This window comes from Scomber japonicus, chromosome 10 (genome assembly GCF_027409825.1).
Source record: "Scomber japonicus isolate fScoJap1 chromosome 10, fScoJap1.pri, whole genome shotgun sequence".
In the NCBI taxonomy this organism is placed as follows: Eukaryota; Metazoa; Chordata; class Actinopteri; order Scombriformes; family Scombridae; genus Scomber; species Scomber japonicus.
This window is the reverse complement of record NC_070587.1, coordinates 36,028,690-36,055,876: the sequence shown is the minus strand read 5'-3', so window position 1 is coordinate 36,055,876 and position 27,187 is coordinate 36,028,690. Positions and strand designations below refer to the sequence as shown.

Genomic DNA, 27,187 nt, shown 5'->3' with positions numbered 1-27,187 from the left:
ATCAGAGGAACAGCAAGGGGAGCGGTGGTGTAGTTACTGCAGGGCTCCAGCAGAGGGAGCGGTGGTGTAGTTACTGCAGGGCTCCAGTAGAGGGAGCGGTGGTGTAGTTACTGCAGGGCTCCAGCAGAGGGAGCGGTGGTGATGTAGTTACTGCAGGGCGAAAGCAGAGGGAGAGGTGGTGTAGTTACTGCAGGGCGAAAGCAGAGGGAGAGGTGGTGTAGTTACTGCAGGGCGAAAGCAGAGGGAGCTGAGAACCTCCAGTTTGTCCTTATGATGCAGAAACTTTACAACAATAGGCCTGGGTCTGGTGGATGATGAAGACAGTCTTCCAGTCCTGTGGGCCTGTTCTAGCTCAATTGTATGATGATTAATCTGGAGCTTCTCCGTCAACAACTTCCTCACATTTTTCACCCTCTGACTCTTTAATTCGATCAATGATGACATTGTTTCGTCTGGACTGGCCTTCCATGTAATCAGATTTATCATTGAGAGTAATAAGACTTTTGCTGACTGTTTCCATAGCCTTTTTGGTGATTTGTCATCATATGTCATCATGTCTTGCTGTAGGTTTTGAAGTCATGAAACTCCTTTTGAGTAAATTCCAGACTAGCCTTGAGATCATGGACTTCTCTCATCAGCTCCCCAACTCTTTTGTTTGAGGAATCAAAAAGGATTTCAACACAGGATTTGAAGTTTTTCTCCTGTTGTTCTAAGAGAGATATATAGGAAGGAAGAAAGGAAGGAAGGAAGGAAGGAAGGAAGGAAGGAGATATATAGGAAGCCTTTTGCTGCTCAAGTAATTCACGCACCTGAGCCATGGAAGCAAGTTCCTCAGAGTTATCAGTGGCTTTTGCTTTTGGTGGCATGGCAACGGTTGACTACTCACAGCTGGTCTACTTAGCCAGATCTTTTGCCAGAAGCAGGAGCTGGGTCTCTGGATCTTTGTTAGGCTGATTCAGCACAGCAGAGAAGTAGGCCGAAAATGTATCCACCAAATATCAAATCTTGCAGAAATCATCCAAAATGTTTTACTGCTTGTCCACTTAAATTGATTCTAGGGCATCGAGCAGCCCTTACAATTAAAAACTTTGAAGACTCACAGATAAAATAATTCTTAGACCAAGTTGGAACCTGCTGCTGCTGCTGCAGTTGCGGGTCATAAAACCCGCAACTGGGTCGGCTGGTCTGTCGGACTGCCTGGTCCAGTGCTGTGAGGATGATCCGGGTCACAAGAGTTCATCAGTGAAGAGCTGGTTCCTCCAGACCCCGAACATGTTCTGGAATAGCCTCACTGAAATGACCCTAACAGCAGCACAAAGGGCAGCAGCATCCTCCATGTGTGGACCACAGAGGTACCTGACCCAGTAAGGGGATGTGTGCAGCAACAGAAGGGCCCACAGTCCGGCTCACATCAAAACCACTTCCAAAAACAATGGGTTCTTTCAAAGTCCAAAAAAGTGAAGAACAAGTCTTTACCCTCTCCTTTTTAGAAAGTCCCCAAATTCTAAAAAGACTCTGATAGAAGTCCTCAAGTTTTGTTTTCCAAAATCCATCAGAAACAGGGATTCCTGCAGTCCTAGTCCCCAACCCTGAGCCAGGAAAGTCCGAGCCACAGACCTCCACACCAGGTCTGTGGGTCCAGTCAGCATGTATGAGACCCTGCCCCCCCTCTTCTCTGGGGAGGAAGAGGACACTCTGTGGGACCCAGTGGAGATGGTCCCAGAAACAATCCACCATCACCGCTTGGACTTTGGCCAGCAGGGTCACAAGAGGGTCAACATGGAAAGACATTTTTGGGAAAATCCACTTCCACTTTCTCTCTAGAACATTGTCCCAATTCTTCCCAACAGTATCTAGGTCACCGAGGTAAACCCCGAGATACTTGATCCCTCCTCCCTTCCAGGTAAAACCCCAGATACTTGATCCCTCCTCCCTTCCCTGATCCCTCCTCCCCTCCAGGTAAACCCCCAGATACTTGATCCCTCCTCCCCTCCAGGTAAACCCCCAGATACTTGATCCCTCCTCCCCTCCAGGTAAACCCCCAGATACTTGATCCCTCCTCCCTTCCAGGTAAACCCCCAGATACTTGATCCCTCCTCCCCTCCAGGTAAACCCCCAGATACTTGATCCCTCCTCCCCTCCAGGTAAACCCGAGACACTTGATCCCTCCTCCCCTCCAGGTAGACCCCGAGACACTTGATCCCTCCTCCCTTCCAAGTAAACCCCCAGATACTTGATCCCTCCTCCCTTCCAAGTAAACCCCCAGATACTTGATCCCTCCTCCCTTCCAAGTAAACCCCCAGATACTTGAACCCTCCTCCCTTCCAGGTAGACCCCCAGATACTTGATCCCCCCTCCCCTCCAGGTAAACCCCCAGATACTTGATCCCTCCTCCCTTCTAGGTAAACCCCCAGATACTTGATCCCTCCTCCCTTCCAGGTAAACCCCCAGATACTTGATCCCTCCTCCCTTCCAGGTTAACCCCCAGATACTTGATCCCTCCTCCCTTCCAGGTAGACCCCCAGATACTTGATCCCTCCTCCCCTCCAGGTAGACCCCAAGATACTTGAACCCTCCTCCCTTCCAGGTAGACCCCCAGATACTTGATCCCCCCTCCCCTCCAGGTAAACCCCCAGATACTTGATCCCTCCTCCCTTCTAGGTAAACCCCCAGATACTTGATCCCTCCTCCCTTCCAGGTAAACCCCCAGATACTTGATCCCTCCTCCCTTCCAGGTTAACCCCCAGATACTTGATCCCTCCTCCCTTCCAGGTAGACCCCCAGATACTTGATCCCTCCTCCCCTCCAGGTAGACCCCAAGATACTTGATCCCTCCTCCCTTCCAGGTAAACCCCCAGATACTTGATCCCTCCTCCCCTCCAGGTAAACCCCCAGATACTTGATCCCGCCTCCCTTCCAGGTAGACCCCCAGATACTTGATCCCTCCTCCCCTCCAGGTAAACCCCCAGATACTTGATCCCTCCTCCCTTCCAGGTAAACCCCAAGATACTTGATCCCTCCTCCCTTCCAAGTAAACCCCCAGATACTTGATCCCTCCTCCCTTCCAGGTAAAACCCCAGATACTTGATCCCTCCTCCCTTCCCTGATCCCTCCTCCCCTCCAGGTAAACCCCCAGATACTTGATCCCTCCTCCCCTCCAGGTAAACCCCCAGATACTTGATCCCTCCTCCCCTCCAGGTAAACCCCCAGATACTTGATCCCTCCTCCCTTCCAGGTAAACCCCCAGATACTTGATCCCTCCTCCCCTCCAGGTAAACCCCCAGATACTTGATCCCTCCTCCCCTCCAGGTAAACCCGAGACACTTGATCCCTCCTCCCCTCCAGGTAGACCCCGAGACACTTGATCCCTCCTCCCTTCCAAGTAAACCCCCAGATACTTGATCCCTCCTCCCTTCCAAGTAAACCCCCAGATACTTGATCCCTCCTCCCTTCCAAGTAAACCCCCAGATACTTGAACCCTCCTCCCTTCCAGGTAGACCCCCAGATACTTGATCCCCCCTCCCCTCCAGGTAAACCCCCAGATACTTGATCCCTCCTCCCTTCTAGGTAAACCCCCAGATACTTGATCCCTCCTCCCTTCCAGGTAAACCCCCAGATACTTGATCCCTCCTCCCTTCCAGGTTAACCCCCAGATACTTGATCCCTCCTCCCTTCCAGGTAGACCCCCAGATACTTGATCCCTCCTCCCCTCCAGGTAGACCCCAAGATACTTGAACCCTCCTCCCTTCCAGGTAGACCCCCAGATACTTGATCCCCCCTCCCCTCCAGGTAAACCCCCAGATACTTGATCCCTCCTCCCTTCTAGGTAAACCCCCAGATACTTGATCCCTCCTCCCTTCCAGGTAAACCCCCAGATACTTGATCCCTCCTCCCTTCCAGGTTAACCCCCAGATACTTGATCCCTCCTCCCTTCCAGGTAGACCCCCAGATACTTGATCCCTCCTCCCCTCCAGGTAGACCCCAAGATACTTGATCCCTCCTCCCTTCCAGGTAAACCCCCAGATACTTGATCCCTCCTCCCCTCCAGGTAAACCCCCAGATACTTGATCCCGCCTCCCTTCCAGGTAGACCCCCAGATACTTGATCCCTCCTCCCCTCCAGGTAAACCCCCAGATACTTGATCCCTCCTCCCTTCCAGGTAAACCCCAAGATACTTGATCCCTCCTCCCTTCCAAGTAAACCCCCAGATACTTGATCCCTCCTCCCTTCCAGGTAGACCCCCAGATACTTGATCCCTCCTCCCTTCCAGGTAGACCCCCAGATACTTGATCCCTCCTCCCTTCCAGGTAAACCCCCAGATACTTGATCCCTCCTCCCCTCCAGGTAGACCCCCAGATACTTGATCCCTCCTCCCTTCCAGGTAGACCCCCAGATACTTGATGCCTCCTCCCTTCCAGGTAGACCCCCAGATACTTGATCCCTCCTCCCTTCCAGGAAGACCCCCAGATACTTGATCCCTCCTCCCTTCCAGGTAAACCCCCAGATACTTGATCCCTCCTCCCCTCCAGGTAGACCCCCAGATACTTGATCCCTCCTCCCTTCCAGGTAAACCCCCAGATACTTGATCCCTCCTCCCTTCCCTGTTCCCTCCTCCCCTCTAGGTAACCCCCAGATACTTGATCCCTCCTCCCCTCCAGGAAGACCCCCAGATACTTGATCCCTCCTCCCTTCCAGGTAAACCCCCAGATACTTGATCCCTCCTCCCTTCCAGGAAGACCCCCAGATACTTGATCCCTCCTCCCTTCCAGGTAAACCCCCAGATACTTGATCCCTCCTCCCCTCCAGGTAGACCCCCAGATACTTGATCCCTCCTCCCTTCCAGGTAAACCCCCAGATACTTGATCCCTCCTCCCTTCCCTGTTCCCTCCTCCCCTCTAGGTAACCCCCAGATACTTGATCCCTCCTCCCCTCCAGGAAGACCCCCAGATACTTGATCCCTCCTCCCTTCCAGGTAGACCCCCAGATACTTGATCCCTCCTCCCTTCCAGGTAAACCCCCAGATACTTGATCCCTCCTCCCCTCCAGGTAGACCCCCAGATACTTGATCCCTCCTCCCTTCCAGGTAGACCCCCAGATACTTGATGCCTCCTCCCTTCCAGGTAGACCCCCAGATACTTGATCCCTCCTCCCTTCCAGGAAGACCCCCAGATACTTGATCCCTCCTCCCTTCCAGGTAAACCCCCAGATACTTGATCCCTCCTCCCCTCCAGGTAGACCCCCAGATACTTGATCCCTCCTCCCTTGCAGGTGGTCTGTGTGACTCCAATCTGATGGTAGAAAAGGGGAATGAAGTCTCTCCGATAAATTATGACGTTTAAAGGAGACACCAAAATCTGTCTGAGGTTACTTTTATGTAATTCTGTCACTTTGGGTTTCTTCTTGGTGGAATGTTAATGGATCTGTGTTTGTCCCAGAGAGAGACCATGTCTGTCTGCTGCTGTGGGTCAATCAATCAAACTTTATTTATATAGCACCTTTCATACTAACTAGTTCAAAGTACTAAATGTAAAGGAGGACAGAATCAGTACTAGAATATTACATTCTTGTCTCTATATTTAAGCACAGTTACCTAATTTACTTATTTTACAGATATTGATATCTTTCTATTTCTCTATTAAATATAAGTTTAATGAATTTTGTCATCCTTTGAGTTTTAATGGTGATCATTTAGAAAATAAATATTTCTGTATGTTCAGAACGGGTTACTCATTTATGCCGTGTACTGTATTAGAAACTGATTTATTAGCATGAAACTGTCACATACAATAAATGAAGGCTGAACGAACATTCAATTCTGTCAAATATCAGATTTATTTATTGGAAACAGCAGAACAAAGATAAAACACTTCATTTCACTAAATAATATTTCCTTTTGTTCGGTTACATTAAGTCAATAAGCTGAATAAGTAGTATATAGTCTATAAAAGGAAGAGAAGAAACAAAGATATAAACTCATCAAACATGCGGATAGATTTTTAAATGATTTCTTGACTCAACATTTATCCAGATGAGATCATAAAACTCTGGATTCATGTAAATATTCAACCCTTACATTCTGTCAAATTTGACCCGTTTTGACATTTAACAGCTTGTAAAAACACTGCAAATGTCTTTTACTCTGAAATTTGATGACTTTTCCTAAAGTGGCCCAAAATGTACAAAAATATAAATATTTTAAAAGTTATATTTTTGCATAGATGCTACTAATGTTAGTCCATTGAGGCTGTTCTGGGTCAGATTATCTCCGTATCTATGTCCATGTGTGTCCCCACACTTCCACAAAGCTCTGCTCACTTTACCTTTAAATACATTTACATCATTATTATATGTTATATTTCATGTCTGAGGTCTGAGTCTCTCTGCTCTGGAACATGAATCAAGCTTTAATCACATTTATTGATCAGTCAGATTATTGACTATTGATGCTTTCTGAACGCATCTGTGCTTCAACATTTGGTAGAAACACTTTTTAAGAGGAGAACAAACTGAGGAGAGAATATGAACAGTATGAGAGAATATGAACAGTATGTAAAAGGTTAAGTAAAAATGTTAAAGCTCACACGAGAGATTAATATTCTGTCTAACTATAATTATAAACACATAATTATGTTACAAATGGTCCAATCAGACCTCCTCTCTGCTCTTCTTCTAGTGGTTTTAATACAGGTCTTACTACTTCCTGTTTTGGCACTGAGCGTTGGTGCTGAATGGAAATCAGAAGCTGTGGAATCGAACAATATGGACGTCATTCCTTGCCGTGCTGAGCTGCTAAAACCTGTCAGATTGAGAGGAGAGATGAAACCAAACGTGATTTTCTTCTTCAGGGGGTTTGTGTGGCTCCTCGGAGGTCCTACTCTGCTCCCCGAGCTCCTTCCTCTCCAGCCGGCTCTCCTTCCTCTCCAGCCGGCTCTCCTTCAGCTCTGGAAACACCCAGGTTATAATAATCCAGCTCAATGTTCTCCTGTGGGTCTGACTTCTGCCCCCTGCTGGCCTGGAGAGACATGACAACACAGATCTAAGTGACTGCATCACTCCTCTCTGCAGTATAAACAGGCTGAGTGCTTCATTTCAACCAGTCCTCTAAACAAACATGTTCAGTACCTTCAGGATGAAATAGAGGGCAGTGATAGACAGCAGCAGAGTCACTGGCAGGAAGACGACCAGTATGATTATAAAAACTTTTGGATCTGATGAGACACATTCAGTCATCACATTAGATCACATGACATCATGAGGACAACAGCTCCCATCAAACAGAAACTTTACTGACGTTAAATCGCCTAAAATCAGTGAAGTCTGAGCAGCTTGTTGATTCAGCTCTTAGAGAATAAGTTCATCTGATCCTCTCTGTATGCTGATGATGTTCAACAAAAACCACTAATGTGTTCACAGCTGCTTAGAAAGAATGAATGAAAGTCTGCTGATTCTCTCCTTAAAGCTCCTGTCTGCTTAAAATGATTCAACTGATTGTTAACAGTCAACATCTTTACATGCAGTTAAATCAGATGTGATCCTGGTGAAGCTCTGAGTTCATCATGTAAACCCTGTTTATTATCATTATAGTGCTTATCTGGCTTCACTTTTACTTTCCACTACAACACAGTTGTTATGGTTGAATAATGTTAAAGAAGCCGGGAAGGAAACCGTTTACAGCTCCTTCATCAGATTGTGACTCAGCTCTCTGTAGGTCGCTGGGTCGCTCCGGCTGCCTCATGACTTTTTATCAAACATGGAAACAAAGTCAGTGTGACGTCTCAGTTGGACTGAGCTTCACACTCTGCTTCAGCTTACCTGTGACAGTGAGAGAGAGCAGACGGCTCTCAGAGGAGAAGTTATGAGAAAAAACATAGACGCCATAAACACAGCTGTAGCTTCCTTGGTGGGCGGGGTCTGCAGCAGGAAACAGGAAGTCAGCAGAGTGATTGACAGCTGGCTGGGTGTAGTTGTATGTTGTGTTGGAGGAGGTGAAGGTGAGCTGGAAGGAGCCTCCTGGGTACTGAGGCTGGACGGAGCAGCTGATGGTGAAGCTGGAGCCCTGGAGAACCTGAAACCCCTGCTGCTGGGCCCCGGAGACCCCGTCCATGGTAGGAGACACAGAGATGATTGGCTGAAGCAGCAGGTCTGTAAATACAGAGAGGTGATTGGCTGAAGCAGCAGGTCTGTAAATACAGAGAGGTGTGGCGCCCTGGACATTTTAGGGGCTCAGATTATTTTCAGATGTGTTGTTGTATTAGTTTGTTATGTTAGTGACTGGCGCTGTAATCCTTTGCTGAAGGAAGTTAGCCCAGTCATAGTGGACACAGTCACAGTAGAAGCAACAGGAGAGTACTGATGCTAGACTGTCTTTTTGTTGTGTATTTCACTACAAATAAAACCATCTGGCACCTGGATGAACATTGTCTACATTCAGTGTGGAACAAGATGATGAATCCTTCTTCTTCTGTGAGAAGCTGAATGTTGTTTTTCTCCTCATTTGTTTGTTGAGATAAATGAACGTTGATCACTGAGAGATGATCACACAGCACAGAGAACTCCTACATTCATGTGTAATACAGAGGAGTCAGAGAGCAGAGGAGGAAACACATTAACATCCTCAGCTGCCTTCAGAGGCCTGTACTACGAAGCTGGATTTTCTCTTATCGAGGTAACTTCAGGGTTAACCCTGGGTTTTCCGTCCTACGACGCTGGTTCACTTCTTACCGGGGTAAATCACCATGGTAACTTATGCTGAACGGTTAACCTGCTCCGGAGCAGGTTATGTTCTGGATAAGAGATCAACGAGTGTGAAAGCACCACCTCCTGACCAATCAGCTCTCTTAGAAAATGACCTGCCCATTCTTATAAGATCCTGTCAACATTGGTGCACGGATCGTGAGAGGAGCGCTTAGGAGAGAAAGAGTTTTTAGTGATAGATGCAATTTTTTAATTGGCCAAAATATATATTTAAAAAATAATCATTGAGGCACATGAGGGATATTATTCTGTAGGTTTGACATCCTGAGATCAAAGTGTCAGGGAGCATAATAACTGTATTTATTTATTGTAATTGTAAAAAATTGCCGAAAAGATATATTTGTAAAATAAGCCTTGTGGCACATGAGGGATATTAGTCTTTTATACAGTTGGTTTGACATCATTCACTCAAATGGTTGAAGCGCATAATAGGTTTGTATTTTGAATGTTGAATATTAAACTAACTTAATGTCTCTTATGAAAGGAAGGGCACTGAGGAAGCGCTCTGCCCCAAACGTCTGTGCCGTAATAAAGTGGCATTGTGTGATCAGAGTGTCCGTTTATATTGTCTGATATATTAATATTGTATGATCTCGTGAATTTACACATTAACAGAGTCGGCAATTTTCTGCCAGCATTCCTTCCTGGCTTTTGCTGCTGCATCATCAGAGTTGCTTTTGGCCTGGATGATGTTTGAATTCTTCATATTGTTGAAGAATAATTGTCTGCTCCTCCATGGTAAAGTAGTCTGCTCTGCAGGGTTTCTCCATGTTTGTGATTGGTCAGACGCTGCAAACACCTCCCCTTAATGTGAGCGCGCAGTGATCCAGATTGGAAAACCCTGGGTTGATTTACCGAGTTGATAACCAGCTTCGTAGTACCGCTTATGCTAGACTGCGAATATCTGGATAAGTCAACCCAGGTAACGGAGAGATATCCTGGATAGGTTAATCCAGCTTTGTAGTACAGGCCTCGGATCAGACAGAAAACAGCTGCAGTTTGATTCATCTGAGACCATCAACATGTTAATAAGACATTCATACAACACTGCATACACAATAGTTTCCTACAGAAATGATTGGAAGATATTTAACCTGTTAGCAAACTGTTGCTTCTTTGTTCAGACACAGACCAACAACTATATTCATTTGTGATGTAGTTGTTTGTAAGGTGGATGTGACTGAGCTGGCTCAGGAGAACTGCAGAGTGTGTGAGTGAACCACAGCAGGTTGATTAAAGGTTCAGATTGTTTCAGTTTGAATCAATGAGCCTCCAGGAACAAGCTAACTTCTCTACCCTTTAGGAAGCCGTCATCCTCCATGAGTTTACAGTTCAGTTCAATGGAAACCACCAACTATCACTGTGACAGAGGAAGGAGAGTATTACTGTCAGAGATGATGTCACTGATGGACTTACCTGAGCAGGTGAGCTCCATGAAGGAGGAAGAGGAACTTGATGATGTACAGTCCCTCAGTGCAGATCCAGACTGAAGACAGTCACGTCTGATCCTCCATACAGGTCTGTCTGAGGACTCCTTTCTGCTTCCTGTTGAAACAGCAGAGCCACAGTCCAATTCTCTGCAGGCAACAGCTGCATCCTTCAGGGTCCAGCGAGAGTCACTCACTGGTCTCCACTCTCCCTGTTTCACCTCGAGTGTACCTGCACAGCGACTGGCTCCTCCCACCAACCTGACAGGCTCTGAACAGAAACAAGAGAGTCATCAGTAAAAGAATAAAGTGAGTTTCATTAGAACAGAAACAAGAGAGTCATCAGTAAAAGAATAAAGTGAGTTTCATTAGAACAGAAACAAGAGAGTCATCAGTAAAAGAATAAAGTGAGTTTCATTAGAACAGAAATGAAGACAAATCAAAGCTGCAGCTTCTCTTCTACCTGAGCAGGTGAGTCCAACAGCTTTACCAGGTGAGCAGGTTCTTCTAGCTGAGTCTGATCTTCTACAGTCCAGGAGAGCAGACTCATTGCCTCCACACTGGAACTCTTTGGTCCACATTGGAGCCTCCACTTCTCCATAGAGCGTCCCCTGGAGGACTGAAGGAGCCCCACAGTCAAGCTCCCTACAGACCACCTCTGCATCCTGCTGGTCAAAGTCAGCTTCACACACTGAGGACCACGACTGCTCAGACTTCACCTCCAGTCTGCCTGAACACAGACTAGTCCCATTCACCAGCCTGACAGAGTCTGGAGAGAGAGAGGATTTAATAAAAGCTGCTTGTTATCTGAATCAACACAGCAACACTTCTACACTGTTTGCTTCTCAGCTGTGAGTTTGGTTTCTCTCTGTAATATTCATTTTAAACAAGGTCAGATAGACTGTCCCTACTGTTTCATGCTGCTTTGCACCTGCTCTTATTTATCTATGGAATTGTTTGAGTTGTTATGTGATCTCATGTCTTTAGTGAGTGTTTTTATTAAGACAAATTAATTATAACAAAGCTTTTTAATTGTTGAGTCTTCAGTGCTGTTCAGTAACTTGAAAATGATGCTTCAAAGAAAACAGGAATAAAATAGTGATGAGATCGTAGATCGTGATCCTGCCTTAAATAATAGTGAAAGATATTTTTCCATATTGCTCACCGCTAGTTGAATATGTTACTGAATAATTTCTGACTTATAATATGAACATATATTCCTCCGTCTCTCACATCCTCGCTGGGAGGAGCTGAGGAGACATGTTAACTAAATGGAAAGAAATCACTGCCTCTTTTATTACAAAGTGCATTAAATTTACTCTCCTACATTTTATCTGAGTGTTGAAATTCAGTGTGTGTAAATTGATCAGATATGTCGAACCCTCAAATGTCCACGATAAAAAAAGAGGCGTTCATGGCACTGTGTCTGCAACAGTCCCACAGTGCCATGCATTGCATTTTATACATATAGAAACTTAGTGGTGTTCAACTCTACAGTGAACAGGGACATAAAACTGTGTCTAATATCTGGATTTTCACCTTTTAATGCTAACATTAGCATATGCTAATTCTATCATTAGCATATGCTAATGCTATCATTAGCATATGCTATTAGTTATTAGTTTGAAGGATATTTGGTCATAAATCAAAGTGGACTGATTGTCTCCAGCTGATGGAGGTGAGAGTCCTCAGTTCTCAGACCAGATGAGATATATTCTCTGTTTTTACCTGTTGATTGGTGTTTATCTTCAGCCTGGAGTCCTGGAGACAAAATCAGAACATTCATATTTATATTGGTGCAGAGCTGTGAACTGAACAAACACAGTTCATCTCAGTGAAAAACACACAGATTATTGAACTCACTCAGGAGTCATGTGACCAGTTTACCACTGACCTGCAAAGCCACAAACTACATATGTGGACCACAATCGGACTTTTACATTTGTTTTACCTTTAAATGTTCATTAACCAGAAAACTGAGATAAAAAACAACTCAGATTAAAGTGTTGGTTCAGTCTTGGAGGACAGAGACAGTCTGCTAGACATCTAAACTCTTTGTGTTTTCAAACGTATGGTTGGTCTGACCTGAATCACTTCATCAACTAAAGTTAAAGGTTGGTACTTTTCCCATCAGCTGTGAAGATGAATTTGAACCAACATCTTTTGTAAACCTGCCCCGTACCCGCTTGTGGATGTGTTACTAAAAGTATTATGAAGTTAAATATGAACGTAATAAATGTAACTAAAGGAAACCTGTTTATATTTAATAACACAAATGGTTCATGAACAGAGAGTAAATATTATATGAACTATAAACACTAACATTTCATTTCCCTGGAGAAAGAGAGCAGAAACATGTTTTTGTAGATATATTTCCTACAGAAGGCAGACTGCAGTATGAGTGGAAATAATCAACCTGAAAACACAAAAACTGGAAAAACAAACGTCAGTCTGAAATGGACCTTTTTTAATCTCAATGCTTCTACTTTCTGCTTCCTGTTTGAAGATCAGCAGATGAGATGAAACAGACGAAAAACTACAGTTCATTAAAACGGTCTGGTCATGTGACTGCTCGTGTTTCTGACCTATCAGACGTCTTTTTAGTGATGTCACCGTGTTCACAGATCTCAGATATTAACTTGTTGAGTTCGATGTTGTTACTGAATTATTAAAAGAAGTCAGAAGTTATGATTTAGTGCAACAGAGCGGTTCATATAGAGTTAATAGTTAATGCAACACAGCAGCACACATGACTTCATTACCCAGAAATCCTGCGTGGTGACATCACAAAACCACTGTGTGTGTGTGTGTGTCTCTGTGTGTATGTGTGTGTGTGTGTGGTTATCTGTGTGTGTGTCTGTGTGTGTGTGTGCGTATGTGTGTGTGTGTGTGTCTGTGTGTATATGTGTGTTTGTGTGTGTGGTTATGTGTGTGTGTGTGTGGTTATGTGTGTGTATGTGTATGTGTGTGTGTGTGTGTGACAGAGATACAGGAAGCAGCTCAACTTCGTATATTTGATAAGAACAAAGTGTTGCGCAACAGCGCGTCCTGTACGAGCCACGTACAGGACGCGCTTTTGCCATGGTAACAGGACCTCCGGTCTCCGATTGGCTGCTGATCTGTATCTTATTCTACTGCATTTACTTTTTACTTTGATGACTTTACACACTAAACACTTTGTCCAGTTTTAATTGGACGACTGGATGTATTTCTTTTTTCTTGAAAATGTGTTTGAGTTTAAAGTGATGAAAAATAATGTGAACTCATAGAGGAGCATCAAAATCCAACTTATTACAACTTCCATGGAAACACACGAGTCATTAAACTGTGTGAAAACTATCAGCTGCTTTTCTTCTTCATGACTTTTACAGGTGAGGTTTTGAAGCTTGAACACATTGATGATTAAAGCAGAGTCCTACCTGAGCTCCACAGCAACAGCAACAGCATCAGCAGGAGATCCATGACCAGGTAGACCGTCTGTCTCTGTCTGAGCCACTCGTCAGCTCTCCTCTGACAATCACACGTTTCATCTTTTATTTCATCAGCCGTGAAAAAAACCAAGTGATCCGCCTCTTCTCAGAAGTGATGCGTGATCATTATTCATGGTTGCGCAACTCTTGATGCCTTCCATAGCATGAATTCATCCCAAAGAGCTGTAAAGCATCAGTGAGTCTGTAGCTCATATCTAACTTACAAGTTGTGACACGTCTAAGGATCAAATCAAAAGTCTAATTCAATTCAAAGGTTGCTATAGAAACACGTGGCCTAAAGAATGCATGAGGCCTTCCTGTTCTTATTAGGCCCTTTATACTATTAATAGCTGTGTGTGTGTGCAGGAAGTGACAGGAGGTGACAGGAAGTGACATATGCATGTGTGTGTGCATCAGGTGGAGACAAACCCAGCAGGCTGTATGGTATATATCACATTGTGAGGACCACCACTGTATGGAAGTCTCATTTTAAGGAAGAGCTTTTAACAATTTAAGGGCCGATACCGATTATTAGTAACCATGGCAACCGATATTAATTAGTAAAGCTTCAGAGAGGCTGGCTGCACTAAACTGGGTCATCTGATAAAGTCTTCTGGAAAAGGATGGAAGGAAGGACGGAAGAAAGGAAGGAAAGGAGGGAGGAAGGAAGGAAAGAAGGAAGAAAGGATGGAAGGAAAGGAAGGAGGGAAGGAAGGAAGGGAGGAAGGAAGGAAAGGAAGCATGGAAGGAAAGGAAGGAGGAAGGGAAGGAAGGAAGGAAGGAAGGAAGGAAAGGAAACTATTGACTATTCATTTCACTAAAACACGTGGACATCCATTCCAAGGAAGGAAGGAAAGGAAAGAAGGGAGGAATGAAGGAAAGGAGGAAGGAAGGATGGAAGGAAAGGAAAGGCGGGAGGAAGGAAGAAAGGAAGGGAGGATGGAAAGGAAGGAAGGAAGGAGGGAAGGAAAGGAAGGAAGGAGGGAAGGAAGGAACGAAGGACATGTGGTGTTTTTACAGCTGTTAAATGTTAAAATGGGTCAGATGTGAGTCAAACAGTGTTTAAGGGTCAAACAGCAGCTCCTCTTCTGTCCAGCAGGGGGAGCTCTGTCCACACATTACTGCTGGGAACCCTACTGAGCATGTGCAATCTGATGTACTAGTACTTTACTGCAGTACAGTTAGAGGTACTTGTACTTTACTGTAGTACAGTTAGAGGTACTAGTACTTTACTGTAGTACACTTAGAGGTACTTGTACTTTACTGTAGTACACTTAGAGGTACTTGTACTTTACTGTAGTACAGTTAGAGGTACTAGTACTTTACTGTAGTACACTTAGAGGTACTTGTACTTTACTGTTGTACAGTTAGAGGTACTTGTACTTTATTGTAGTACAGTTAGAGGTACTAGTACTTTACTGCAGTACAGTTAGAGGTACTAGTACTTTACTGTAGTACAGTTAGAGGTACTTGTACTTTACTGTAGTGCAGTTAGAGGTACTAGTACTTTACTGCAGTACAGTTTGAGGTACTTGTACTTTACTGTAGTGCAGTTAGAGGTACTAGTACTTTACTGTAGTACACTTAGAGGTACTTGTACTTTACTGTAGTACAGTTAGAGGTACTAGTACTTTACTGTAGTACACTTAGAGGTACTTTACTGTAGTACAGTTAGAGGTACTTGTACTTTACTATAGTACAGTTAGAGGTACTAGTACTTTACTGTTGTACAGTTAGAGGTACTTATACTTTACTGTAGTACAGTTAGAGGTACTAGTACTTTACTGTAGTACTGTTAGAGGTACTAGTACTTTACTGTAGTGCAATTAGAGGTACTTATACTTTACTGTAGTACAGTTAGAGGTACTAGTACTTTACTTTACTGGGGGGAGTCCAGTTTGGAGACCTCATAATCTCCTTTCTGCTGTTCATGGTTGATGTTGTTCTGCTGGACTCTACAGGTGAAGTCCTCCAACAGGCTCTGGGACAGTTTGCAGATGAATGCTCCTTCAGGGTGGGGGGAGTTTAACCCTTTATAGGACACTCATTGAAAGGAAGGGAGGAAGGAAGGAAGGATGGAGGAAGGAAAGGAAGGAAGGACAGAGGAAAGAAGGAAAGAAGGAAGGTAGGGGGGAGGAAAGAAAGAGAGAAAGAGGGAGGGAGGAAGGGAAGAAAGAAGGAATGAAAGGAGGAAGGAAAGAAGGAAGGGAGGTGAGAAGGAGGGAGGGAGGAAGGACAGATGGAAGGAAGGAAGGATGGAGGAAAGAAAGAAGGAAGGGAGGAGAGAAGGAGGGAGGGAGGAAGGACAGATGGAAGGAAGGAAAGGAAGGAAGGATGGAGGAAATGAGGAACGATGGAGGGAGAAAGGAAAAGAGGAAGGGAAGAAAGAAGGCAGGGAGGAAGGAAAGGAAGGAAGGAAAGAAGCAAGAAAGGAAGGAAGGAAGGAAGGAAAAAAGGAAGGGAAGAAAGAAGGCAGGGAGGGAGGAAAGGAAGGAAGGAAGGAAGGAAAGAAGGAAGGAAGGAAGGAACGAAGGAACGAAGGAAGGAAGGAAGGAAGGAAGGAAGGATATTTTTGGATATTTACAGAAGTTACCAAATATAATTATTTGCCCAATAAAGGGTCTGATGCTGATCCTCTCTGACTCTCAAGGTGCAGCGGGGGGGGGAGTCCAGTTTTCCATAATGTCCTTTCTGCTGTTTACGGTTGATGTTGTTCTGCTGGACTCTACAGGTGAAGTCCGCCAACAGGCTCTGGGACAGTTTGCAGATGAAAGCCCCTTCGGGGGGGGTGGGGGGGGGTTTAACCCTTTGTAGGACACTCATTGAAAGGAAGGGAGGAAGGAAGGAAGGATGGAGGAAAGAAGGAAGGAAGGAAGGTAGGCTTGTACTTTACTGTAGTACAGTTAGAGGTACTAGTACTTTACTGCAGTACAGTTAGAGGTACTTGTACTTTACTGTAGTGCAGTTAAAGGTACTAGTACTTTACTGCAGTACAGTTTGAGGTACTTGTACTTTACTGTAGTGCAGTTAGAGGTACTAGTACTTTACTGCAGTACAGTTTGAGGTACTTGTACTTTACTGTAGTGCAGTTAGAGGTACTAGTACTTTACTGCAGTACACTTAGAGGTACTTGTACTTTACTGTAGTGCAGTTAGAGGTACTAGTACTTTACTGCAGTACACTTAGAGGTACTTGTACTTTACTGTAGTACAGTTAGAGGTACTAGTACTTTACTGTAGTACAGTTAGAGGTACTTGTACTTTACTGTAGTACAGTTAGAGGTACTAGTACTTTACTGCAGTACAGTTAGAGGTACTAGTACTTTACTGTAGTACAGTCTGAGGTACTAGTACTTTACTGTAGTACAGTTAGAGGTACTTGTACTTTACTGTAGTGCAGTTAGAGGTACTAGTACTTTACTGCAGTACAGTTTGAGGTACTTGTACTTTACTGTAATACAGTTAGAGGTACTAGTACTTTACTGTAGTAGAGTTAGAGGTACTAGTACTTTACTTTAGAACAGTTTGAGGTACTAGTACTTTACTGTAGTACAGTTAGAGGTACTTGTACTTTACTGTAGTACAGTTAGAGGTACTAGTACTTTACTTTAGAACAGTTTGAGGTACTAGTACTTTACTGTAGTACAGTTAGAGGTATTTGTACTTTACTGTAGTACAGTCTGAGGTACTAGTACTTTACTGTAGTACAGTCTGAGGTACTAGTACTTTACTGTAGTACAGTTAGAGGTACTTGCACTTTACTGTAGTGCAGTTAGAGGTACTAGTACTTTACTGCAGTACAGTTTGAGGTACTTGTACTTTACTGTAGTGCAGTTAGAGGTACTAGTACTTTACTGTAGTACACTTAGAGGTACTTGTACTTTACTGTAGTACAGTTAGAGGTACTAGTACTTTACTGTAGTACTGTTAGAGGTACTAGTACTTTACTGTAGTACAGTTAGAGGTACTTGTACTTTACTGTAGTACACTTAGAGGTACTTGTACTTTACTGTAGAACAGTTAGAGGTACTAGTACTTTACTGTAGTGCAGTTAGAGGTACTTTGCTGTAGTACAGTTAGAGGTACTAGTACTTTACTGTAGTACAGTTAGAGGTACTTGTACTTTACTGTAGTACAGTTAGAGGTATTTGTACTTTACTGTAGAACAGTTTGAGGTTGTTGTACTTTCCTGTAGTACTGTTAGAGGTACTTGTACTTTACTGTAGTACAGTTAGAGGTACTAGTACTTTACTGTGATACAGTTTCAGGTACTTGTACTTAACTGTAGTACAGTTTAAAGTACCTGTACTTTACTGTAGTACAGTTAGAGGTACTTGTACTTTACTGTAGTACAGTTAGAGATACTAGTACTTTACTTTAGAACAGTTTGAGGTACTAGTACTTTACTGTAGTACAGTTAGAGGTACTTGTACTTTACTGTAGTACAGTCTGAGGTACTAGTACTTTACTGTAATACAGTTAGAGGTACTAGTACTTTACTTTAGAACAGTTTGAGGTACTAGTACTTTACTGTAGTACAGTTAGAGGTATTTGTACTTTACTGTAGTACAGTCTGAGGTACTAGTACTTTACTGTAATACAGTTAGAGGTACCTGTACTTTACTGTAATACAGTTAGAGGTACTTGTACTTTACTGTAGTACAGTTAGAGGTACTAGTACTTTACTGTAATACAGTTAGAGATACTTGTACTTTACTGTAATACAGTTAGAGGTACTAGTACTTTACTGTAGTACTGTTAGATGTACTAGTACTTTACTTTAGAACAGTTTGAGGTACTAGTATTTTACTGTAGTACAGTTTGAGGTACTTGTACTTTACTGTAGTACAGTTAGAGGTACTTGTACTTTACTGTAGTACAGTTAGAGGTACATCACTATAATACTGCAGTACGTTAACTGTAATACTGCGTACTACATCACTCATAATACTGCAGTACTTTTACTGTAATACTGCATACTACGTCACTATACTACTGCAGTACTTTTACACTATAATACTGCAGTACTTTTACTGTAATACTGCATACTACATCACTATAATACTGCAGTACTTTTACTGTAATACTGCATACTACATTACTATAATACTGCAGTACTTTTACTGTAATACTACATACTGCATCACTATAATACTGCAGTACTTTTACTGTAATACTGCATACTACATCAGTATAATACTGCAGTACTTTTACTGTAATACTGCATACTACATCACTATAATACTGCAGTACTTTTACTGCAATACTGCATACTACATCACTATAATACTGCAGTACTTTTACTGTAATACTACATACTACATCACTATAATACTGCAGTACTTTTACTGTAATACTACATACTACATCAGTATAATACTGCAGTACTCTGACTGTAATACTGAAATACTACATCAGTATAATACTGCAGTACTTTTACTGTAATACTGCATACTACATCACTATAATACTGCAGTACTTTTACTGTAATACTGCATACTACATCACTATAATACTGCAGTACTTTTATTGTAATACTGCATACTACATCACTATAATACTGCAGTACTTTTACTGTAATACTGCATACTACATCACTCATAATACTGCAGTACTTTTACTGTAATACTGCAATACTTTTACTGTAATACTGCATACTACATCACTATAATACTACAGTACTTTTACTGTAATACTGCATACTACATCACTATAATACTGCAGTACTTTTACTGTAATACTGCATACTACATCACTATAATACTGCAGTACTTTTACTGTAATACTGCATACTACATCACTATAATACTGCAGTACTTTTACTGTAATACAGCATACTACATCACTATAATACTGCAGTACTTTTACTGTAATACTGCATACTACATCACTATAATACTGCAGTACTTTTACTGTAATACTACATACTACATCACTATAATACTGCAGTACTTTTACTGTAATACTGCATACTACATCACTATAATACTGCAGTACTTTTACTGTAATATTGAATACTACATCACTATAATACTGCAGTACTTTTACTGTAATACTGCATACTACATCACTATAATACTGCAGTACTTTTATTGTAATACAGCATACTACATCACTATAATACTGCAGTACTTTTACTGTAATACTGCATACTACATAACTATAATACTGCAGTACTTTTACTGTAATACTGCATACTACATCACTATAATACTGCAGTACTTTTACTGTAATACTGCATACTACATCACTATAATACTGCAGTACTTTTACTGTAATACTGCATACTACATCACTATAATACTGCAGTACTTTTACTGTAATACTGCATACTACATCACTATAATACTGCAGTACTTTTACTGTAATACTGCATACTACATCACTCATAATACTGCAGTACTTTTACTGTAATACTGCATACTACATCACTATAATACTGCAGTACTTTTACTGTAATACTGCATACTACATCACTATAATACTGCAGTACTTTTACTGTAATACTGCATACTACATCACTATAATACTGCACTACTTCTACTGTAATACTACATACTACATCACTATAATACTGCAGTACTTTTACTGTAATACTGCATACTACATCACTATAATACTGCAGTACTTTTACTGTAATACTGCATACTACATCACTATAATACTGCAATACTTTTACTGCATTACTGTATACTACATCACTATAATACTGCAGTACTTTTACTGTAATACTGCATACTACATCACTCATAATACTGCAGTACTTTTACTGTAGTACTGCAGTACTTTTACTGTAATACTGCATACTACATCACTATAATACTACAGTACTTTTACTGTAATTCTGCATACTACATCACTATAATACTGCAGTACTTTTACTGTAATACTGCAGTACTTTTACTGTAATACTGCATACTACATCACTATAATACTACAGTACTTTTACTGTAATACTGCATACTACATCACTATAATACTACAGTACTTTTACTGTAATACTGCATACTACATCACTATAATACTGCAGTACTTTTATTGTAATACAGCATACTACATCACTATAATACTGCAGTACTTTTACTGTAATACTGCATACTACATCACTCGTAATACTGCAGTACTTTTACTGTAATACTGCATACTACATCACTATAATACTGCAGTACTTTTACTGTAATATTGCATACTACATCACTATAATACTGCACTACTTCTACTGTAATACTACATACTACATCACTATAATACTGCAGTACTTTTACTGTAATACTGCATACTACATCACTATAATACTGCAGTACTTTTACTGTAATACTGCATACTACATCACTATAATACTGCAATACTTTTACTGCATTACTGTATACTACATCACTATAATACTGCAGTACTTTTACTGTAATACTGCATACTACATCACTCATAATACTGCAGTACTTTTACTGTAGTACTGCAGTACTTTTACTGTAATACTGCATACTACATCACTATAATACTACAGTACTTTTACTGTAATACTGCATACTACATCACTATAATACTGCAGTACTTTTACTGTAATACTGCATACTACATCACTATAATACTGCAGTACTTTTACTGTAATACTGCATACTACATCAATCATAATACCGCAGTACTTTTACTGTAATACTGCATACTACATCACTATAATACTACAGTACTTTTACTGTAATACTGCATACTACATCACTATAATACTACAGTACTTATACTGTAATACTGCAAACTACATCACTATAATACTGCAGTACTTTTACTGTAATACTGCATACTACATCACTATAATACTGCAGTACTTTTACTGAAATACTGTATACTACATCACTCATAATACTGCAGTACTTTTACTGTAATACTGCATACTACATCACTATAATACTGCAGTACTTTTACTGTAATACTACATACTACATCACTATAATACTGCAGTACTTTTACTGTAATACTGCATACTACATCACTATAATACTGCACTACTTCTACTGTAATACTACATACTACATCACTATAATACTGCAGTACTTTTACTGTAATACTGCATACTACATCACTATAATACTGCAGTACTTTTACTGTAATACTGCATACTACATCACTATAATACTGCAATACTTTTACTGCATTACTGTATACTACATCACTATAATACTGCAGTACTTTTACTGTAATACTGCATACTACATCACTCATAATACTGCAGTACTTTTACTGTAGTACTGCAGTACTTTTACTGTAATACTGCATACTACATCACTATAATACTACAGTACTTTTACTGTAATTCTGCATACTACATCACTATAATACTGCAGTACTTTTACTGTAATACTGCAGTACTTTTACTGTAATACTGCATACTACATCACTATAATACTACAGTACTTTTACTGTAATACTGCATACTACATCACTATAATACTACAGTACTTTTACTGTAATACTGCATACTACATCACTATAATACTGCAGTACTTTTATTGTAATACAGCATACTACATCACTATAATACTGCAGTACTTTTACTGTAATACTGCATACTACATCACTCGTAATACTGCAGTACTTTTACTGTAATACTGCATACTACATCACTATAATACTGCAGTACTTTTACTGTAATATTGCATACTACATCACTATAATACTGCACTACTTCTACTGTAATACTACATACTACATCACTATAATACTGCAGTACTTTTACTGTAATACTGCATACTACATCACTATAATACTGCAGTACTTTTACTGTAATACTGCATACTACATCACTATAATACTGCAATACTTTTACTGCATTACTGTATACTACATCACTATAATACTGCAGTACTTTTACTGTAATACTGCATACTACATCACTCATAATACTGCAGTACTTTTACTGTAGTACTGCAGTACTTTTACTGTAATACTGCATACTACATCACTATAATACTACAGTACTTTTACTGTAATACTGCATACTACATCACTATAATACTGCAGTACTTTTACTGTAATACTGCATACTACATCACTATAATACTGCAGTACTTTTACTGTAATACTGCATACTACATCAATCATAATACCGCAGTACTTTTACTGTAATACTGCATACTACATCACTATAATACTACAGTACTTTTACTGTAATACTGCATACTACATCACTATAATACTACAGTACTTATACTGTAATACTGCAAACTACATCACTATAATACTGCAGTACTTTTACTGTAATACTGCATACTACATCACTATAATACTGCAGTACTTTTACTGAAATACTGTATACTACATCACTCATAATACTGCAGTACTTTTACTGTAATACTGCATACTACATCACTATAATACTGCAGTACTTTTACTATAATACTGCATACTACATCACTATAATACTGCAGTACTTTTACTGTAATACTGCATACTACATCACTATAATATTGCAGTACTTTTACTGTAATACTGCATACTACATCACTATAATACTGCAGTACTTTTATTGTAATACAGCATACTACATCACTATAATACTGCAGTACTTTTACTGTAATACTGCATACTACATCACTATAATACTGCAGTACTTTTACTGTAATACTGCATACTACATCACTATAATACTGCAGTACTTTTACTGTAATACTGCATACTACATCACTATAATACTGCAGTACTTTTACTGTAATACTGCATACTACATCACTCATAATACTGCAGTACTTTTACTGTAATACTGCATACTACATCACTATAATACTGCAGTACTTTTACTGTAATACTGCATACTACATCACTCATAATACTGCAGTACTTTTACTGTAACACTGCAATACTTTTACTGTAATACTGCATACTACATCACTATAATACTGCAGTACTTTTACTGTAATACTGCATACTACATCACTATAATACTGCATTACTTTTACTGTAATACTGCATACTACATCACTATAATACTGCAGTACTTTCACTGTAATACTGCATACTACATGACTATAATACTGCAGTACTTTTACTGTAATACTGCAGTACTTTTACTGTAATACTGCATACTACATCACTATAATACTGCAGTACTTTTACTGTAATACTGCATACTACATCACTATAATACTGCAGTACTTTTACTGTAATACTGCATACTACATCACTATAATACTGCAGTACTTTTACTGTAATACTGCAGTACTTTTACTGTAATACTGCATACTACATCACTCATAATACTGCAGTACTTTTACTGTAACACTGCAATACTTTTACTGTAATACTGCATACTACATCACTATAATACTGCAGTACTTTTACTGTAATACTGCATACTACATCACTATAATACTGCATTACTTTTACTGTAATACAGCATACTACATCACTATAATACTGCAGTACTTTTACTGTAATACTGCATACTACATCACTATAATACTGCAGTACTTTTACTGTAATACTACATACTACATCACTATAATACTGCAGTACTTTTACTGTAATACTGCATACTACATCACTATAATACTGCAGTACTTTTACTGTAATATTGAATACTACATCACTATAATACTGCAGTACTTTTACTGTAATACTGCATACTACATCACTATAATACTGCAGTACTTTTATTGTAATACAGCATACTACATCACTATAATACTGCAGTACTTTTACTGTAATACTGCATACTACATAACTATAATACTGCAGTACTTTTACTGTAATACTGCATACTACATCACTATAATACTGCAGTACTTTTACTGTAATACTGCATACTACATCACTATAATACTGCAGTACTTTTACTGTAATACTGCATACTACATCACTATAATACTGCAGTACTTTTACTGTAATACTGCATACTACATCACTATAATACTGCAGTACTTTTACTGTAATACTGCATACTACATCACTCATAATACTGCAGTACTTTTACTGTAATACTGCATACTACATCACTATAATACTGCAGTACTTTTACTGTAATACTGCATACTACATCACTATAATACTGCAGTACTTTTACTGTAATACTGCATACTACATCACTATAATACTGCACTACTTCTACTGTAATACTACATACTACATCACTATAATACTGCAGTACTTTTACTGTAATACTGCATACTACATCACTCATAATACTGCAGTACTTTTACTGTAGTACTGCAGTACTTTTACTGTAATACTGCATACTACATCACTATAATACTACAGTACTTTTACTGTAATTCTGCATACTACATCACTATAATACTGCAGTACTTTTACTGTAATACTGCAGTACTTTTACTGTAATACTGCATACTACATCACTATAATACTACAGTACTTTTACTGTAATACTGCATACTACATCACTATAATACTACAGTACTTTTACTGTAATACTGCATACTACATCACTATAATACTGCAGTACTTTTATTGTAATACAGCATACTACATCACTATAATACTGCAGTACTTTTACTGTAATACTGCATACTACATCACTCGTAATACTGCAGTACTTTTACTGTAATACTGCATACTACATCACTATAATACTGCAGTACTTTTACTGTAATATTGCATACTACATCACTATAATACTGCACTACTTCTACTGTAATACTACATACTACATCACTATAATACTGCAGTACTTTTACTGTAATACTGCATACTACATCACTATAATACTGCAGTACTTTTACTGTAATACTGCATACTACATCACTATAATACTGCAATACTTTTACTGCATTACTGTATACTACATCACTATAATACTGCAGTACTTTTACTGTAATACTGCATACTACATCACTCATAATACTGCAGTACTTTTACTGTAGTACTGCAGTACTTTTACTGTAATACTGCATACTACATCACTATAATACTACAGTACTTTTACTGTAATACTGCATACTACATCACTATAATACTGCAGTACTTTTACTGTAATACTGCATACTACATCACTATAATACTGCAGTACTTTTACTGTAATACTGCATACTACATCAATCATAATACCGCAGTACTTTTACTGTAATACTGCATACTACATCACTATAATACTACAGTACTTTTACTGTAATACTGCATACTACATCACTATAATACTACAGTACTTATACTGTAATACTGCAAACTACATCACTATAATACTGCAGTACTTTTACTGTAATACTGCATACTACATCACTATAATACTGCAGTACTTTTACTGAAATACTGTATACTACATCACTCATAATACTGCAGTACTTTTACTGTAATACTGCATACTACATCACTATAATACTGCAGTACTTTTACTATAATACTGCATACTACATCACTATAATACTGCAGTACTTTTACTGTAATCCTGCATACTACATCACTATAATATTGCAGTACTTTTACTGTAATACTGCATACTACATCACTATAATACTGCAGTACTTTTATTGTAATACAGCATACTACATCACTATAATACTGCAGTACTTTTACTGTAATATTGCATACTACATCACTATAATACTGCAGTACTTTTACTGTAATACTGCATACTACATCACTATAATACTGCAGTACTTTTATTGTAATACAGCATACTACATCACTATAATACTGCAGTACTTTTACTGTAATACTGCATACTACATAACTATAATACTGCAGTACTTTTACTGTAATACTGCATACTACATCACTATAATACTGCAGTACTTTTACTGTAATATTGCATACTACATCACTATAATACTGCACTACTTCTACTGTAATACTACATACTACATCACTATAATACTGCAGTACTTTTACTGTAATAATGCATACTACATCACTATAATACTGCAGTACTTTTACTGTAATACTGCATACTACATCACTATAATACTGCAGTACTTTTACTGCAATACTGTATACTACATCACTATAATACTGCAGTATTTTTACTGTAATACTGCATACTACATCACTCATAATACTGCAGTACTTTTACTGTAGTACTGCAGTACTTTTACTGTAATACTGCATACTACATCACTATAATACTACAGTACTTTTACTGTAATACTGCATACTACATCACTATAATACTGCAGTACTTTTACTGTAATACTGCATACTACATCACTATAATACTGCAGTACTTTTACTGTAATACTGCATACTACATCACTCATAATACTGCAGTACTTTTACTGTAATACTGCATACTACATCACTATAATACTGCAGTACTTTTACTGTAATACTGCATACTACATCACTATAATACTGCAGTACTTTTACTGTAATACTGCATACTACATCACTATAATACTGCAGTACTTTTACTATAGTACTACATACTACATCACTATAATACTGCAGTACGTTTACTGTAATACTGCATACTACATCACTATAATACTGCAGTACTTTTACTGTAATACTGCATACTACATCACTCATAATACTGCAGTACTTTTACTGTAATACTGCAGTACTTTTACTGTAATACTGCATACTACATCACTAT

General features: G+C 39.8%; 1 protein-coding gene across 1 annotated transcript; it reads right to left on the bottom strand.

Annotated features, from left to right (window-relative positions):
• Window positions 1–8,264: 8,264 nt before the first annotated feature.
• Window positions 8,265–13,665, bottom strand: LOC128366993 (CD5 antigen-like). The gene is made up of 4 exons (XM_053327751.1): window positions 13,601–13,665; window positions 11,910–11,942; window positions 10,219–10,452; window positions 8,265–8,290 (listed from the first exon to the last, which is right to left on the bottom strand). Exons 1-4 carry the CDS (start codon window positions 13,641–13,643, stop codon window positions 8,265–8,267), a joined length of 336 nt encoding a protein of 111 aa, XP_053183726.1. The 5' UTR covers window positions 13,644–13,665.
• Between the last annotated feature and the right edge of the window lie 13,522 nt (window positions 13,666–27,187).

Excerpts from the sequence above, each read along its gene's own strand:
- LOC128366993 (XM_053327751.1), bottom strand. The coding sequence starts at position 13,643 with ATGGATCTCCTGCTGATGCTGTTGCTGTTGCTGTGGAGCTCAG. Across the intron at positions 10,453-11,909 it reads AGATAAACACCAATCAACAG|AGCCTGTCAGGTTGGTGGGA; the intron begins GTAAAAACAGAG and ends GTTTCTGTTCAG. Across the intron at positions 8,291-10,218 it reads TGGATCTGCACTGAGGGACT|CAAAGGATTACAGCGCCAGT; the intron begins GTACATCATCAA and ends AACTTCCTTCAG.